The sequence below is a fragment of the Trachypithecus francoisi genome, unplaced genomic scaffold (genome assembly GCF_009764315.1).
Source record: "Trachypithecus francoisi isolate TF-2019V2 unplaced genomic scaffold, Tfra_2.0 Lachesis_group9, whole genome shotgun sequence".
Classification (NCBI taxonomy): domain Eukaryota; kingdom Metazoa; phylum Chordata; class Mammalia; order Primates; family Cercopithecidae; genus Trachypithecus; species Trachypithecus francoisi.
In genome coordinates this window covers 66,003,533-66,022,779 of record NW_022681474.1, presented here as the reverse complement: position 1 = coordinate 66,022,779, position 19,247 = coordinate 66,003,533, and the positions used below count along the sequence as shown (strand labels likewise).

The 19,247-nt window shown below is 39.0% G+C and overlaps 1 protein-coding gene and 1 pseudogene across 4 annotated transcripts in view; both read right to left on the bottom strand.

Annotated features, from left to right (window-relative positions):
- The window catches only part of HERC4 (HECT and RLD domain containing E3 ubiquitin protein ligase 4), a 155,108-nt gene that overhangs the window by 77,178 nt on the left and 58,683 nt on the right, over positions 1–19,247 (bottom strand). For all 4 annotated transcript variants that reach the window (XM_033209166.1, XM_033209168.1, XM_033209169.1 and 1 more), the window contains one exon: positions 18,732–18,892. In XM_033209166.1, coding sequence (XP_033065057.1) covers positions 18,732–18,892 — 161 coding nt within the window. The remainder of the gene's footprint in view (positions 1–18,731; positions 18,893–19,247) is intronic.
- On the bottom strand, positions 14,136–15,872 carry LOC117082465 (annotated as a pseudogene).

Here is a 19,247-nt window from a genome sequence, read left to right as displayed (position 1 = left end):
AGGAGAGTAGTTCCATCAGGAAACACATAATTCCTTTGAGAAGAATTTTCACTGAGTTCTTTTTTGTGGTGGTAGCAAGCAGGCATTGATGCTCATTGCTTAGAGAATTCATTCATTGTAGGTTGAAAAATGATGTGTTAGCATTACTTCATGTTGTAGCTGAAGCATTAGTTTTTCCCTAGTATATAGTTACCTTATAACAGGAAAGAAAGGATTAATGCTTGATCTTTTACAATTATTTAATATCCCCCTGCTTTTCAAATTTGCATATCTTTGATACTAAAGAAGGTAATAATTTTTGCATGCTTCTTAGTAATATAAATTTCTTCTTTTAGGAAATTCCATTTCCTTTATTTTATTTGTTTGTCTTACTTATCTATTAGATGTCTTATTTTTTTTCATTAATATGTATGAGCACTTTAGATATTCAGGATATTAACCTTAGGTTGTAATTGTTACAAACATTTTTTTCCAAGTAATTATTTGCTTAATTTTGACTCACAGAGCATTTACTTTTCCATTTAAACAAATTTATCTAATTCTTTATAACTTTCATAGCATACATGATGAGAAAGGCTTTTCCCATCCTCAACTCATATTTTCTTGTCTTAAGAAGCTTTTACTCTTTAATTCATTTATAGTTTATCTTAGTGCATATTGTGACATTAGGATCTAAACTGACCTTTTTGTCCCCAATTTTCAAGTGTCAAGTAATTTTCCCCCCTTATCTAAAGAATAGTGATGCCTTGTTTCAATGTGTATGAATAGGCATCATACCTTCTACTTGTAATACATACTCTAAACAATTTTGCCACTTTTTCTCTATCTGAAAGTGTCCTTAAAATTCCTCTCCACTGGGCACAGTAGCTCATACCTATAATCCCAGCACTTTGGGAAGCCAAGGTAGGAGGATCACTTGAGCCCAGGAGTTCAAGACCAGCCTGGACAACATGGCAAGACCTCATCTCTGCAAAAGGAAAATTAAAAACTAGTTAGGCGTGGTGGTGCATGCCTGTAGTCTGAGTCCAAGAGGTCGAGGGTGGAGTGAGCTGTGATCACGTCGCTGCAATCCAGCCTGGACAGCTTTCTTCTTCTTTACAAAATATATTGTCAGAGAAATTTTGAAGACCTTGAAATAGAAGCCCCCCCCTCCCCAACAAAAAACAGAGTCTTGATTAGTGCACTGTTTAGGATGATCTCCACCTTTCACTGTCTTTGAGCTATTTACAATTCTGTAAATTGTACGCCTATTTAGAAGCAAAACACTGATAGAGATACAATTGTGTATGTGCTTTTGTTTAACAAGGAAAACGAGTAGTTTTGATGGTCTAGGGGTCCCTTTCCACCCTTAGCACTTACTCAGGACTCCAAAGGGCTTTGTTTACATGGGTTAAAATCATTAATACTTAACGTATTAGAACTTAAAATTGAGAAACTTAAAAAATACTTTTTTATTTGAAGATGAACAATATCGAATGCACTACATTTAGCATAGAAAACATCTTAGTATTAATATGAAAATCATTTTGACTGGCCAGGCACGGTGGCTCACGCCTGTAATCCCAGCAATTTGGGAGGCCAAGGCGGGTGGATCACGAGGTCAGGAGATTGAGACATACAGTGAAACCCCGTCTCTACTAAAAATCCAAAAAAAAAAAAATTAGCTGGGCATGGTGGCAGGTGCCTGTAGTCCCAGGTATTCGGGAGGCTGAGGCAGGAGAATGGCATGAGCCCAGGAGGCAGAGCTTGCAGTCAGCTGAGATTGCTCTACTGCACTCCAGCTTGGGTAACAGAGCAAGACTCCATCTCAAAACAAAAAGAAAAAGAAAATCATTTTGACTTCAAGAACCCTGTGAGACAGAAATACTGAACTCAAGTAAAATGTCAGTTTGTTCCAGAATATTAAAGAGCACAACTAAAGATACAAGTGGGGAAATGAATTTTATTTTCCTCAGTTTATACCTGAGTCTGAAAGAAGCTATAAAATGGTTAACATCTTAGCAAAGTGCACTCCATTTTGAAAGACCTGCTCCCTTGGTTTACTGATAAATACCTATGATAAAAATGTTACTCTTTACTTTTTGTGTAATCTGCTAGATAGCAAATAATCTGTTTTATTAAAATAATATTCTATGCTTTATGTTGATTTTATTGTTCTTTAAATTTAAGAGGAAAAAAGAACAAAGGCTCCTGACTTACAAAACAGCTAAAATTCTTTTCAATCATATTATTATCTATATTTATGTCACTTTAGTAAAATAGGTAACTATTATTTCTCAAGCACCTATGATTATATCTTAATGAAGTATCCACATTTCCTCTCATACTTATTTGATTTTCGCCTTCCTGTGATGAGCTGAACTGTATCCTCCACCCAAATAGATGTGAAGCTTTAACTCTGAGTACCTCAGAATGTGACTGCATTTGGAGATAAGGGCATTAAAGAGGTGATTATTAAAATTAGGCTTTATTTATTTTATTTACTATCTTCTTGCTTTTCAAATTTGCATTTCTTTGATACTAAAGAGGGTAATAATCTTTGCAGGTTTCTTAGTAACATAAATTTCCTCTTTTTGGAAATTAGGCCCTAATCCACCATCACTTGTGCTCTTGTAAGAGGCAGAAGAAACATAGTCAGCCCTCCGTATCTATAGGTTCCATATTTGCAGATTCAACCAACCATGGATAGAAAATATTTTTCTTTGTTTGTTTCTGAGATGAAGTCTCGCTCTGTCGCCAGGCTGGAGTGCAGTGGCGTGATCTCGGCTCACTGCAACCTCTGCCTCCCAGGTTCAAGCAATTCTCCTGCCTCAGCCTCTCGAGTAGCTGGGACTATAGGTGTGCGGCACCACGCCTAGCTAATTTTTGTATTTTTGGTAGAGACGGGTATCACCATGTTGGCCAGGATGGTCTTGATCTCTTCACCTCATGATCCACTCGCATCAGCCTCCCAAAGTGCTGGGATTACAGGCGTGAGCCACTGCACTCCACTGGAAAATATTTTTTTAAGAAACCCCAAAAGCTCCCAATAAATAATAATACAATTAAAAATCACACAGGCCAGGCATGGTGGCTCATGCCTGTAATCCCAGCATTTTGGGAGGCCAAGGCAGGTGGATCACCTGAGGTCAGGGGTTTGAGATGAGCCTGGCCAAAATGGTGAAACCCCATCTCTACTGAAAATACAAAAAATTAGCTGGGTGTGGTGGCGCTGCTTCTAATTCCAGCTACTCAGGAGGCTGAGGCAGGAGAATTGCTTGAACCCGGGAGGCAGAAGCTGCACTGAGGCAAGATCGGGCCACTGTATTCCAGCCTGCGCAAAAGGGTGACACTCCGCCTCAATTTAAAAAAAAAAAAAAAAAGAGTATAGTGCTATCCAGTTCTAATTTCAGTTATTATTAAAATGTTTTCTGGCACAACGTTACTGCTCTAATTCTCACTTATGCCAGTGGTTCTCTAACCTTATTGTTTCTAATTCACATATTCTATGCCAGGAGTTCTCAAAAGGGGATGTTCTTCAGGCTTACCCATGGAGTTTTTTTTTTTTTTTGTGATGGAGTTTCACTCTTGTCGCCCAGGATGAAGTGCAATGGCGCAATCTCAGCTCACTGCAACCTCCTCCTCCCGGGTTCAAGTGATTCTCCTGTCTCAGCCCCAACGAGTAGCTGGGACCACAGGTGTGCGCCACCATGCCCGGCTAATTTTTGTATTTTTAGTAGAGACGGGGTTTCACCATGTTGGTCTCGAACTCCTGACCTCTAGTGATCCACCCATCTCGGCCTCCCAAAATGCTGGGATTACAGGCATGAGCCACTGCGCCCGGCTCCTACGGAGTTTTATAAAAATAAAATAAAATAAAATAATAAAAATATATCTAGGCTTGATCCCAGACTTGCTGGATCTTTTGATATTCTTGTGTATACCTGGTATATTAGATCTCAAGATAATGCTGTATCTCAAGATTTCGTTTTTGTCTATAAATGATTATATTCAGCTATATTTACATATCAGACGTAAAAGTCACTGAGTTCCTTGAAAATAGGCCTAATCATCATCTTTGGAAACATTATTATTCTTACTATGAATCTTCATCAGATCATATCATTTGATAATTATCAGTAATAAACTAGCCACAGTTATTTTAAGCCTCTGTTACCTATTAGTAGTTTTTGTCTGCTCTGATGCTTGCCCGAAGACTCTCCTACAAGCTACAGGCCAGTTTGTGTTTTCAGCAATAGAGTTTCAGAGCCTTGTTAAAAGGATTCCATCAGGTATGTGAAACAATGTATATATCAAAGAAAAGACACTTAGGTATAGGGTTCTGAAGAGATCTCTCTTACGTAACTTTCCAAATGTAGCAGTGAAGTGCATTAGGATTTCTCATAATCTTTTTTGTTAGTTGAGAAGCAGATATTTCATGAAACTGCTAACCCAAGGTCCAGCAGAATAAGAATTCACATAAGAAAGAATGCACTGATGAAGAAAATTTTATTATGGTTACATGTTTGAATGTTTAATTTTGATTTTGTGCTCATTTTTCCTTTCTAAAGTTATCTAATCCACAATTTCATAAACTCTGCTTTGGTAAACTAAAAGGAACTAATTAAAAATGATACCTGATTCTCACTGATGTCCAGAATTTCATCTCTTATGGAGTCTGCCTTCCTTTATTAGTAATATAATTATTTACAAAGGTTCAATAAGAATATGTTCCCTTTCCTACTAGAATATAACTGAAAAAATCCATTATGCAACCAAAGACTTATCTGAAGTGTTATATTTGAGAATGATGGTTACTTAATCAGGTATGACAAGTCACTTTTTTTTCTTTTATAGAGACAGGATCTCGCTATGTTGCCCAGGCTGGTCTTGGACTCCTATCCTCAGGCAATCCTTCTGCCTCAGCCTCTCAAAGTGCTGGGGTTACAGGTGGAAGCCATCACACCATCCAACAAGTAATCTGAAGGAACAAAGTTTGCCTGTACTAACAGGGGTGATGCTGAGGATACCCTCTGTGCAGTAAAGGTTAGCTCAGCAGGTCTGGGGTATTGCTATGGATTGAACCGGGTCTCCTAAAACTTTGCATACTAGGTGAGGCACAGTGGCTCATGCCTGTAATCCCAGCACTTTGGAAGCCCAGGTAGGCAGATTGTTTGAGCTCAGAAATTGGGGAACATGCTGCGCAACATGGTAAAACCCCATCTCTACAAAAAATACATAAAGTTAACTGGGTATGGTGGCATGCACCTGTAGTCCCAGCTACTCAGGAGACTGAGGTGGGAGGATCGCTTGAGCCTGGGAGGTGGAGGCTGCAGTGAGCCGAGGTCATGCCACTGCACTCCAGCCTGGCAACAGAGCCAGACTCTGTCTCAAAAAAAAAAAAAAAAAAAGGAAAAAGAAAAAAGAAAAAAATACTGTATGTTGAAATCCTAATCCCTAATATCTCAGAATATTATCTTATTTGGAAATAAGGTCACTGCAGATGTAATTAGTTAAGGTCATAATGGAATAGGGTAGGTCCATAACCCAATATGATTTGTGTCCTTATAAAAGGGGGAATTTGGACACAGAAACGTACACAAAGAAGGCCAAGGTCTACAAGCCAAGGAATGCCAAAGATTGACAGCAAACCACCAGAAACTAGGAAAGACACATGTAACAGATTCTTCTTACAGCCTTCAGAAGGAAGCAACTCTAAATTCGGACTTCTAGTCTGCAGAATAGTGAGCCAATAAATTTGTATTGTTCAAGCCACCGAGTTTGTGGTAGTTTATTACAAGCAACTCTAGCAAACTAATATAGTTATTTAAACTTTACACATTTTAAAGAAAGGTGTGCCCCTTGCCTGGCTCCAGGGAGATAATAATCTCTAAACCAAAGGAATATTCTGGCTATTAAGATGTCCTCTTGTCAGCTGGGTGCAGTGTAATCCCATACGTGTAATCCCAGCACTTTGGGATGCCAAGGCAGGAGGATCAGTTGAATCCAGGAGTTCAACACTAGCCTGGGCAACATAGTGAGACTCCGTCTCTACAAAAAAAATTTAAAAATTAGCTAGGTGTGGTGGCAAGCACCTGTAGTCCCAGCTACTTAGGAGGCTGAGGTGAAAGGACTGCTTGAGCCTGGGAGGTTGAGGTTGCAGTGAGCTGTGATCATGTCACAGCACTCTAGCCTGGGCAACAGAGTGAGACCTTGTATTTATTTATTTATTTTTTTTTTTTTTTGAGACGGAGTCTCGCTCTGTCGCCCAGGCTGGGGTGCAGTGGCCAGATCTCAGCTCACTGCAAGCTCCGCCCCCTGGGTTTACGCCATTCTCCCGCCTCAGCCTCCCGAGTAGCTGGGACTACAGGCGCCCGCCACCTCGCCCGGCTAGTTTTTTTTGTATTTTTTAGTAGAGACGGGGTTTCACCGTATTAGTCAGGATGGTCTCGATCTCCTGACCTCGTGATCCGCCCGTCTCGGCCACCCAAAGTGCTGGGATTACAGGCTTGAGCCACCGCGCCCGGCCAAGACCTTGTATTTAAAAAAATAAAAAAGTCCGCTTGTTTACCCATGGCATTGGCCACACAGATAGTTTATGATTAAAATGTAATTCATGCTGGGGGCCATGAGTTTAACCTTTGGAAGGGCTAGAATTGGTAAATTAAATTCATATGTAACTAGTTTTTATCCTATACAGCTTGAGTACAGTGCAAAAAGATGATCAATTTTTACACAATTTATCACAAAATATACATAAAAATTACAATTTTAACCATTTTAACTGCACAATTCAGTGGTAGCAAGTATATTCACAATGTTGTGCAACTACATTCACCACCACAAATACATGCACCACTAACCATTTCTAGAACTTCATCTTGAAAACAGAAACCCATTACTCTCCATTCCCTCCTCCCTCTAGGAACTGGTAACCACTATTTCTGTCTATGAATTTGGTTGTTCTAGGTACCTCTTATCAGTAGACTCATATATCTGTCCTTCTGTGTCTGTCTTTCACCCCACATAATGTTCTCCAGATTCATACACGTTGCATAATGTGTGAGAATTTCATTCCTTTATATGGCTGAATACTATTCCACTATAGACATATATGATATTTTTTTCATTCATTCATCTGCTGATGGATATGCGTTGTTTCCACCTTTTGGCTATAACGTATCACAATTTTTTGATGAAACTAAACTGCAGCAAAAACAACTTATTTTAAAACATCAACTCCTTCTCCATTCTAATGCAAATAATCTCAAGGTCTGCAGTTTCCAAGTGCCAAAATGCATTCCTAAGTAATGGTGACCTTTGTTAAATATTAGCATAACTGAAAAATCTTTTTAATTATAAAAAAAAAATCATCAAGATTATTTACAATAAAAAGCACTGGACCTTTACAAATGTCAACCTTCATAGTATCCTGGTCACTGTGAATAGATAAAATCTACTAACACACCACACACACGTGACTCAACTTTTACATCACTTTATAGAAAATCATGATTCTGGTTTCCATCAACAGATAAATGAGAAGACAATTCTAAGGAAGTTTGAGATAGCAAAAAAATATATATATATATAAAGAAGGACATCTTGGTTTCAGGTTGTCAAAAAAATGAATGAGAAAACAGCATCCAAATATTTCCAACTATTTAAGAAGCAAATTAACATCAATGAAAAAATACTCAGAGCTACAAAAATAATAGATAAAAAAATAGGCATATACAAGTTTGGCTAAAGCAGCAAGGATATAAAAGGCAAATTTAAAATGTTTAATTTTTTTAATCTTTTTTTTTTTTTTTTGAGATGGAGTCTCACTCTGTTGCCAAGGCTGGAGTGCAGTAGCGCAATCTCGGCTCACTGCAGCCTCTGCCTCCTGGGTTCAAGCGATTCTCCTGTCTCACCCTCCTGAGTAGCCTGGACTACAGGTGTCTGCCACCACACCCAGCTAATTTTTTGTATTTTTAGTAGAGACAGAGTTTCACCAAGTTGGCCAGGCTGGTTTCAAACTCCTGACCTCAAGTGATCCGCACACCTTGGCCTTCCAAAGTGCTGGGATTACAGGCCTGATCCACCACACCTGGCCCTATTTTAATGAGTACACAGGAGGTATATATATTTATGGGATACATGAGATATTTTGATACAGGCATACAATGTGTAAAAATCACATGAGAATTAATGGAGTATCCATACCCTCAAGCACTTATCATTTCTTTGTGTTACAAATGTTCCAATAATAAATTTAGTTATTTTTAAATGTACAACAAATTATTCTCGACTGTAGTCACTCTGTTGTGCTATGAAATACTAGGTCTTATTCATTCTATTAACTACATCTTTGTACTTATTAACTACCCTTATTTTCTCCCCTTACCCCACTACCCTTCCCAGCCTCTGGTAACCATCATTCTATTTTCTATTTTCTATCTCAATGAGTACAATAGTTTAAATTTTTAGCTTCCACCACCAAGTGCGAACAAGTGACTGTCTTTCTGTGCTGGCTATTTCACTTAACGTAATGTCCTCCAGTTCTCATATTGTTGCAAAAGACAGGATCTCATTCTTTTTTATGGCTGAATAGTATTCTATTGTGTATATATACACCACGTTTTCTTTATCCATGTCTGTTGATGAACACTCAAATTGATTCCAAATCCTCGCTATTGTGAATACCGCTGCAGTAAACATGGGAGTGCAAACACCTCTGTGATGTACAGATTTCCTTTATTTTGGGTATATACCGAGCAATGGATCATATGGTAGTTCTATTTTTAGTCTTTTTAAGGAATCTCCATAGTGTTCTCCATAGTGGCAGTACTAATTTACATTCCTACCAACTATGTACAAGGGTTCCCTTTTCTCCATATCCTTGCCAGCATGTTATTGCCCATCTTTTAGACAAAAGCCATTTTAGCCAGAGTGAGATAATACCTCATTTTAGTTTTGATTTGCATTTCTCTAATGATGCTGAGTACCTTTCATATACCTGTTAGCCATTTGTATACCTTCTTTTGAGAAATGCCTATTCAGATCTTTTGCCCATTTTATAAAGAGATTATTAGATTTTTCCTATAGAGTTGTTTCAGCTCTTTATATATTCTGGTTATCAATTCCTTATCAGACGGGTAGTTTGCAAATATTTTCTCCCATTCTGTGAGTTGCTTCTTCACTTTCTTGTTCCCTATGCTGTGTAGAAGCTTTTTAATCTGATGTGATCTCATCTGTCCACTTTTGCTTTGGTTGCCTGTGCTTGCGAGGTATCACTCAAGAAATTTTTGCCCAGACCAATGTACTGGAGAGTTTCCTCAGCTTTCTTATAATAGTTTCAGGTCTTAGATTTAAGTTTTTATTTCATTTGTACATGCTTTTTGTATACAGTGAGAGATAGGGGTGTATTCATCTGTTTTCATGCTGCTATAAATAACTGCCTGAAACTGAGTAATTTATAAAGGAAAGAGGTTTAATTGACTCACAGTTCAGCATAGCTGGGGAGGCCTCAGGAGACTTACAATCATGGCAGAAGGCGAAGAGGAAGCAAAGCACCTTCTTCACAAGGTGGCAGGAAGGAGAGGTGTCGAGCAAAGTGGGGTAGAGCCCCTTATAAAACAATCAGATCCTGTGAAAACTCACTCATTATCACAAGAACAGTATGGAGGAAACCGCTTCCATGATTCAATTACATCCACCGGGTCTCTCCATTGACACATGGAGATTATGGGGATTATAATTCAAGATGAGATTTGGGTGGGGACACAAAGCCTAACTATATGAGGGGTTTAGTTTCATTCTTCTGCATATGGATATCCAGGTTTCCCAGTACCATTTATTGAAAAGAATATCCTTTTTCCAATGTATGTCCTTGGCGCCCTTGTCCAAAATGAATTCACTGTACATATGTGAATTTATTTCTGAATTCTCTGTTCTGTTCCATTGGTCCATGTGTCTGTTTTTATGCCAATATTATGCTGTAATTTTATTAGGGTCTGTTTCTCTTGTTAGCTCTAATATTTGCTTTGTACATCTGGGTTTTCTAGTGTTGGGTGTACGTATATTTATACCTGTTATATCCTCTTGTTGAACTAATCCTTTTATCATTATACAATGACCTTCTATATCTTCTTATACTTTTTGTCTTGAAATCTGTTTTGTCTGATAAAAGTATAGCTACTCCTCTTTTTGGTTTCCATTTGCATGGAATATCTTTTTCCATTCCTTTATTTTCAGTGTACGTTTCTTCAGAGGTGAAGTGTGTTTCTTTGGAGGGAGCAGATCACTGGGTCTTGTTTTTTCATCCAGCCAGCCACTCGGTGTCTTTTGACTGGGCAGTTTAGTCCGTTTACTAAATGTTATTGTTAATAAGGACTCATTCCCGACATTGTAAAATTTGCTTTCTTGTTTTATGGTCTTCTCTTCCTTCTTTCCTTCCTTCTTATCTTCCTTTTTGTGAATGTGACTTTCTCTGGTGGTATGTTTTAATTTCCTTTTTTTTTCTAATTTTCTGTGTATCTATTAATTTTGTTTTTTGAGACATGGTCTTGCTCTATTGCCCATACTGAAGTGCAGTGGCACAATCATGGCTCACTGCAGCCTCAACCTCCTGGATCAAACAGTCCTCCTACCTCAGCCTCCCAAATAACCAGGACTATGGGCATGTGCCACGATGCCAGCATAATTTTTATATTTTATAGAAATGGGGTATCACTATGTTGCCTAGGTTGGTCTCAAACTCCTGGGTTCAAGCAATCCTCTTGCCTCCTGTTTTCTGATCTGATCTGAGGTTACCAGGCTTGCAAATAACATCTTAACTGATGACAAGTCTACTCTCATAACAAAAACAAATAAGCAAAGAGAAAACTGATAAAAACTTTACATTTCATCGTCTTTTCCCCTGCTCTTTAATTTTGTTACACCTATTTATATCTATCTTATTATACTGTATATGTCTTTACAAGTTGCTGTAGTTATTATTTTTGATCTGATATTTTAGTCTTCTTACTCAAGATGAGTAGTTTGTACACCACTAGTGTTATAATATTTTATATTTGTCTGTGTACTATTACCAGTGACTTTTGTATCTTCAGTTGATTTGTTATTGTTCATTAATGTCCCTTTCCTTCACAATGAAAAACTCCCTTTAGCATTTCTTATAGAACAGGTCTGCTATTGATGGAACCCCCTCCATCTCCCGGGTTCAAGCGATTCTCCTGCCTCAGCCTCCTGAGTAGCTGGGATTACAGGCGCCAGCCACCATGCCCAGCTAATTTTTTAATTTTTATTTTTAGTAGAGATGGGGTTTCGCCATGTTGGCCAGGCTGGTCTCGAACTCCTGACTTCAGGTGATCCGCCCACTTCAGCCTCCCAAAGTGCTGCGATTATAGGCATGAGCCACCATGCCCGGCCGCCCCTGGGTTTTTGTTTGTCTGGGATAGTCTTTATTTCTCCTTCACATCTGAAGGATATTTTCACTGGATATAATATTCTGGGATAAATGTTATTTTCCTTTAGCACTTTAAGTATGTCATGCCATTCTCTCCTATTCTGTAAGGTTTCCACTGAGAAGTCTGCTGCTAGATGTACTAGAGCCCCATTGTATGCTGTTTCTTTTCTCTTGCTGCTTTTAAGATCCTTTCTTTATCCCTGACCTTTGGGAGTTTTAGTTTGATTATCAAATGTCTTGAGATAGTCTTATTTGGGTTAAATCCGCTTGGTGTTCTATAACCTTGCACTTGAATATTGATTTTTCTTTAGGATTGAAAAGGTCTAATTATTAGCTTTTAAATAAACTTTCTATCCCTCTCTCTCCTTCTACCTCCTCTTTAAGGCCAATAACCCTTAGAATTGCCCTTTTGAGGCTATTTTCTAGATCCTGTGGGAGTATTTCACTCTTGTCTTTTGTCAACTCTGTATATTTTCATATAGCATGTCTTCATGCTAATTCCTTCTTCTGTTTGATCAATTCTGCTGTTGAGAGCCTCTGATGCATTCTCCAGGTTGTCAATTAAATTTCTAACTCTAGAATTTCTTTTGAGATTTTACCATTGTTTCGATCTCTGTTAAATTTATCTGATAGGATTCTGGACTTCTCTGTTTATCTTCAGTTTAGTTGAGATTTCTCAAAACAGCTGTTCTGAATCTCTGAAAAGTCACGTAGCTTTGTCTCTTCATGTTTGGTCACTAGTGCCTTATTTCGTTGGTTTGCTGAGGTCATGTTTTCCTGGATCTTGATGCTTCTAAATTTTCGTCGATGTCTAAGCATTGAAGAGTTAGGTATTTATTCTATTCTTTGCAGTCTGTACTTGTTTGTATCTGAACTTCTTGGGAAGGCATTCCAAGTATTCAAAAGGAATTGAGTGTAACTATCTCAATTCTTCAGTCACTGCAGCCATGAGCATTAGTGGACACTCCAAGCCCAGTAACACATTTTTTTTTTTTAAAGAGACAGTGTCACACTATGGTTGCCCAGGGTGGAGTGCAGCGGCTATTCACAGGCACGATCCCACTACTGATCAGCATGGGAGTTTTGACCTGCTCCATTTCCAACCTGAGCCAGTTCACCCCTCCTTAGGCAATCTGGTGGCCCCCCACTCCCAGGAAGTCACTATATTAATGTCAAACTTAGTTTGGACACCCAATCAGCAGAGCACATTACAGCCCAGAGCTCCTGAGTCCAAGTGATCCTCCTGTCTCAGCTTCCTAAGTAGTTGGGACTACATGCACACACCACCATGCTCAGCAAAACTGTGATTCTTGCCAACTCAGAGATACTGCCTTGGTGAACCTGGGTAAGATCTCAGAGAATTCCCTGGATTACTAGGCAGAGTCTCTTATTCTTCTCCCTTACTCTCCCCCAAACAAATGAAGTTTCCCTCTCACTCTCTCTCTCTCTCTGTGCCGAGATTCTTAAGAGTTGGGGTAGAGGTGATGCAAGCAATCTCATGGCCACCACTGCTAAGACTGTGCTGGATCACATCTGACAGTACTGGGTCTCACCCAAGGCACGCGGAGACTAATTCCTGTCTATTGTTGATGTTTATTCAAAGCCCAAGGGCTCTTTATTCAGCAAGTGATAAATCCTGTTAGGCCTGGGTCTTCTGCCTACAGGGCAGCAGCTTCCCTTCTAGTTAAAAAATTCTTTGTTGTTTTTAAATGGGAGACTTCAGTTTTATTACTCAAATCAGTCCTCCCAGAAATTTGGAGGCTAGGGTTTTTCAAGGATAGTTTGGCAGGCAGGAGAATGGATGCTGCTGACTGGTTGGAGATGTAATCATATGGATGTGGAAAATGGTCCTTATGTGCTGAGTCCACTTCTGGGTCAAAATTTTTAAACATTTTTAATAAGCAGTAGATTCAAAGAGTTCAAATTCTTAAAAAATAGAAAATAATTACCTCCTGTATATACCAAAAAGAACTAAAAGCAGGATCTCAAAGAGACACCTGTACACCTATATCCATAGCAGCATTATTCACAACAGCCAAAAGGTGGAAACAACCCAACTGTCCACTGACATATAAATAGATAAACAAAATGTGGTATAAGCATACCTCAAAGGTATTTAGGGTTTGGTTCCAGACAACCGCAATAAAGCAAATATTGCAATAATGCAAGTCACACAAATTTTTGGTTTAATAGTGCACATAAAAGTATGTTTATACTAAGCTGGGTGCAGTGGTTCACGCCTGTAATCCCAGCACTTTAGGAGGCCAAGGTGGGCAGATCACATAAGGCCAGAAGTTTGAGACCAGACTGGCCAACATGTTGAAACCCTGTCTCTACTAAAAATACTAAAAAATTTAGCCAGATGTAGTGGTGCGTACCTGAAATCCTAGCTATTAGGGTGACTAAGCCACGAGAATCACTTGAACCCGTAAGGTGGAGGTTGCACTAAACCGAGATTGCACGACTGCACTTCCAGCCTGGGTGACAGAGCAAGACTCTATCTCATTAAAAAAAAAAAAAAGGATGTTTACATGATACCGTAGTCCATTGACACAGTTGGTTTTTCTTTTTCTCTTTTTTTCTTTTATAGAGACAAGGGTCTATGTGGCCTCAGCTGGTCCCAAACTCCTGGCCTCAAGTGATTCTCTTGCCTTGGCTTTCCAAAGCACTGGGATTACAGGCATGAGCCACTGTGCCCAGGCCAATATACTGTAGTCTATTAAGTGTGCAATAGCATTGTATCTTAAAAAAAAATCCATATACCTTAATTTAAAATCACTTTATTGCTAAAAAATGCGAATAATCAATTGAGCCTCAGCAAGTCTTCATCTTTTTGTTGATGGAGGGTCTCGCCTCAGTGTCAATGTTGATGGTGTCAATGTTGATCAGGGTGGTGACTGCTGAAGGCTGGGGTAGCTGTGGCAATTTCTTAAGACAGCAACAAAGTTTGCTACATTGATTGACTTCTTAAGACAGCAACAAAGTTTGCTACACTGATTGACTTCTCTTCATAAAAGATTTCTCTATACCAGCAGATGCTGTGTGATAGCATTTTACCCACGGAACTGCTTTCAAAAGTAAAGTTAAGCCTCTCAACCCCTGCTGCAGATTTGTCAACTAAGTTTACGGAATATTCTAAATACTTTGTTGTCATTTCTATAATGTTCATAGCATCTTCACCAGCAGTAGGTTCCATCTCAAGAAAACACGTTCTTTGCTCATCCATAAAACACAAATGGATGAGGAGTATTTTTCTTTTTTTTCTCTCTCTACCTACTGTATCCCAGGCTTCTTTAAGAAAAAAGTGATACGTGATATGGAGATTAAAATCAAGAGCATCACTGAACTTCACCTTTCCTCCAACCAGTTGCCCCAAACTCCCCAGCCCCCACCCTTTGTGTTCCCAATTCCCTCCTTACTGAATGAAAAACTTAATCCCAAAAGTCCTTGCCCAGACTCCAGGTTCTCTTTCCCTAACTTCCCCCGTCTCCCTGTACCCCATTCCTAGAAGGGCAAGCACCTCAGTTTGAATGCATGGGAGAGCCCAGAGTGGCAATGAAAACAGGAGGAAAGGCTTCCCCCTCAAGGAAAGGGAATGAGGAATACAGTGCAGTGCAGTGCAATGAGGGGTCCCATAGCCTGGGGTATCAAAATGGGGCCCTGAGGCCAGGGAAAGGACACTGATGCCCCTGAGAAAGGAGACCCAGCAGCCTCAAAAATCCTCTCATAGTGCATAATCACTGCTTAATCACTTGCCCTTCTGGCACCACACTCAGATCACATCCTTCTAGAGCCCAAGCTGCTGGGCGACGTGACTGATCTGCTGCAGTGTGGGTTCCGGGCGCTGCAGGAACAAATTCTCTAGGTTCTCAATACTGGTTCGCTTTCTCTTTCAGGCCTGCACGAGAGTTTCTGCTTTGCATCTCCTGAATATTTTCATTGTTGTCAGCTTCCTCCACCCACTTCTGCAGCAAGGGCCGCCGCTTACTCATGTTCTTGAAGCTAAGCTGCTGAGCCTCAAAGAGGCAGATGGTTGTTGGGCTGAACACCTACCCAAATAGAACCCCCAGGGTAAGCCCCACATAGGCCTGTGTATATCCCAGGGTGATCCTCTTCTGCTTCAGGAGCTTGGCAAATTGCTCTTTGTTCTTTCTGCAAAGCTTTGAGATGTCCTGGGACTGGATGAGGGGTATTTTTTATCGTAAGATTGCACCAATTCAGTCACATTTTCAGGCTTTAGTTCTAGTTCTCTTGTTATTTCCACCATATCTATAGTTAAGTTCTTCGAATGAAGTCTTGAGCCCCTCAGTCATCCATGAAGGTTGGAATAAAATTCTTCTAAACTATCACTGTTGATATTTTGACTTCCTCCCATGAATCAAAGACAGGGTCTTGCTCTGTCACCCAGGCTGGAGTGTACTAGTATGATCACAGCTCACTGTAAACCTTCAACTCCTAAGCTCAAGCAATCCTCTTGCCTAAGCCTCCCAAGTAGCATGTGCAACCACACCTGGCATTTTAAAATTATTTTTTGTAGAGACAGTGTCTCACTATGTTGCCCAGGTTGGTCTCAAACTCCTGGCTTCAAGCAATCCTCTCACTTCACAAATGTTCTTAGTAACTGGAATGGTGAATTCTTTGAAAGTTTTCAATTTACTTTGCCCAGAACCATCAGAGGAATCACTATATATGGTAACTACAGTCTTATGAAATGTATTTCTTAAATAATAAAACTTGAAAGTCAAAATTACTCCTTGTTCCTAAGGCAGCAGAATGGATGTTGTAATAGCAGGCATGAAAACATTAATCTCCATATATATCTCCATCTGAGCTCTGATGCGACCAAGTGCATTGTCAATAAGCAGCAATATTTTGAAAGCAATCTTTTTACTCAGCAGTGGGTCTCAACAGTGGCTTAAGCCCATATTAATATATTCAGTATGCCATGCTGTAAACAGATGAGCTGTCATCCAGGCTTTGTTGTTCCATTTATAGAACACAGGCAGAGTAGATTTAGCATAATTCCTGAGGGCCCTGGCATTTTCAGAATGGTAAACAAGCACTGGCTTCAACCTAAAGTCACCAGATGCATTAGACCATAAAAGACATTCAGCCTGTCCTTTGAAGTCAGGCATTGACTACTTCTTTTAGCTATAAAAGTAAAGTTGTAGAGGACATTTCCTTCCAATAGAAAGCTGTTTTGTTGACAGTGAAAATCTGTTGTTTAGTGTACCCACTTTCATCAATTACCTCAGCTAGATATGCTAGATAACTTGCTGTAGCATATACATCAGGACTTTTATGTTATGGAGATGGCTTCTTTCCTTAAACTTCATGAACTAATCTTTGCTAGCTTCAAGCTTTTCTTTCTGCAGCTTTCTTACCTCTCTCAGCCTCCAGAGACTTGGAGAGAGTTAGAATCTTGGTCTGGATTAGACTTTGGCTAATCCTAATGTTGTGGCGGGTTTGATTTTCTATTCAGACTACTAAAATTTTCTCCATATCAGCAATAAGGCTGTTTTTCACTTTCTTACCATTCATGTATTCACCAGAGCATTAACATTTCCTTCAAATTGCATTAACAACTTGGATAACTGGCACAAGAAGCCTTGCTTTCAGTCTGTCTCAGCTTTTGACATGCCTTCTTCACTAAGCATAATCCTTTCTAGCTTTTGATTTAAAGTGAGAGATGTGTGACTCTTCTTTTCACTTATATACTTAGAGGCCACTGTAGGGTTATTAATTGGCCTAATTTCAACACTGTTGTGCCTCAAGGAGCAGGAAAGCCCAAGGAAAGGAGACAGATGGGAATGGCCAGCTGGTGGAGCAGTCAGAACATACACATTTATCAATTAAGTTTGTTGTTTTATATAGGTAAGGTTCATGGCACCCCAAAACAATTACATTAATTACATTAATGATCACTGATCACAGATCACCATTATAGATATAGTAACAACATGAAAGTTTTGAAATATTGTTAAGAATTATCAAAATGTGACATAAAGACACAAAGTGAGTATATATGCTGTCGGAAAAATGGTGCCAATAGACTTGCTCAAAGCAGTGTTGTCAAAAAACCTTCAATTTGTAAAAAATCCAGTATCAAAAATTCAGTAAACCTTATGAGCTTTAGCAATTCTTGCAATATTTCAATATTTTTCATTATCATTCTTTTATGGTGATCTATGGTCAGTGATCTTTGATGTTACTATTGCAATTGTTTTGGGTGCCACAAACCACATCCATATAATACGAACACGCGCATGCCTCATCTTATTGTGCTTTGCTTTACTGTGCTTCTCAGATACTGTGATTTTTACAAATTGAAGGTTCGGGGCAACCCTGCATAGAACAAGTCTACCAGCACCACTTTTCCAACAGCATGTGCTCACTTCACATCTCTGTGTGAGCATTATTAAGCAATAAAGTATATTTTTAAACTAAAGCATATACATAGTCTTTTAAGACATAATGTCATTATTGCACACTTAGTAGACTAAAATATAGTATAAATAAAACTTTTATATGCACTAGGATACCGAAAATTTTGTGATTTGCTTTATTACCATATTTGCTTCATTGCAGTGGTTTGGAACTGAGTCCACAATATCTCCAAGGTATGCCTGAATTATACAGCTTAAAAAGGAAGGAAATTCTAACACGTGCTACAACACAGATGAACCTTGAGGACATTATGCTTAGTGAAATAAGTGAGTCACAAAAAGAAACACTATTATACGATTTCACTCCTTTGAGGTACCTAGCCTAGTGTTAAGTCAAATCCATAGAGACAGAAAGTAGAATAGTGGTTGCCAGGCTAGGAAGAGCTACTAGGAAGCTACTAGGAAGAGAAGGGAATGGAGAGTTGTTGTTTAATGCATATACAGTTTTAGTTCCTCAAGATGAAAAGAGTTCTAGAGATTGGTTACATAATAACGTGAATATACTTAATGCTAATTAAAAAGTGGTTAAGTCTGTAAATTTTACATTGTGCATATTTTACCACAATTTAAAATAGAAAACAAACAAACAAAAATCCCTCCCACTGGTATCTAGCCATCTCCTAGTTCCCACATGACCCACTCACTATAAGTAACTTTTACTTATCCAGAATTTCCTTATGCACTTACAAGTAAATATAAGCAAATCAAATAACCATAAACATTGTTCTGTATTTTGCTGTTTTCACTTAACAATATATCTTGGAACTCTTTCGCAGAAATCTTCACGACTTAAGAGCAACATTTTAACACGAACTTTAATAGATGAAGGAAAGCATTAATATAACAGAACTTACCAGTATCTGGTAGACATTGCCCATTATAAGGGTACCAATTTCCTTTTACAGTAAAGGGACTTTTCCTGTTGCTTGTTGAACCGGTTCCCAGCTGCCCATTACCACCAAGCCCAAAAGAGTAAATTCGTCCTGATGAAGGAACAAAAGCAGAAGTGTGCTGCCTAGAGTAAAATGATAGAAAACCTCAGACTTAATTTTACTTTCCAACAATTTACAATGACAAAAGCAGAGAAAATAATAAGAGGTATTTTTTCAAAAAATAAATTAATAAAACCAATTGTAGTTCCAAAGCTTCTGTATAAATATTCATTAACAGCCTTAATCTACAGAATGAATTCTGCATCACACAGGCTGCACGAGCATGGTCCAGAAAATTTCCACTAATGTTTAAATTTTAAATGGCCCAGGTCTATACTGAAATCCCTTCAGCACCAGAGTAGCATCTAACTATGTTGTTCAAGAAGTCCCCACTACTCCCCTTGCCAAGTTCTAGTCCAGAGCTGTGGTCTATGAAAG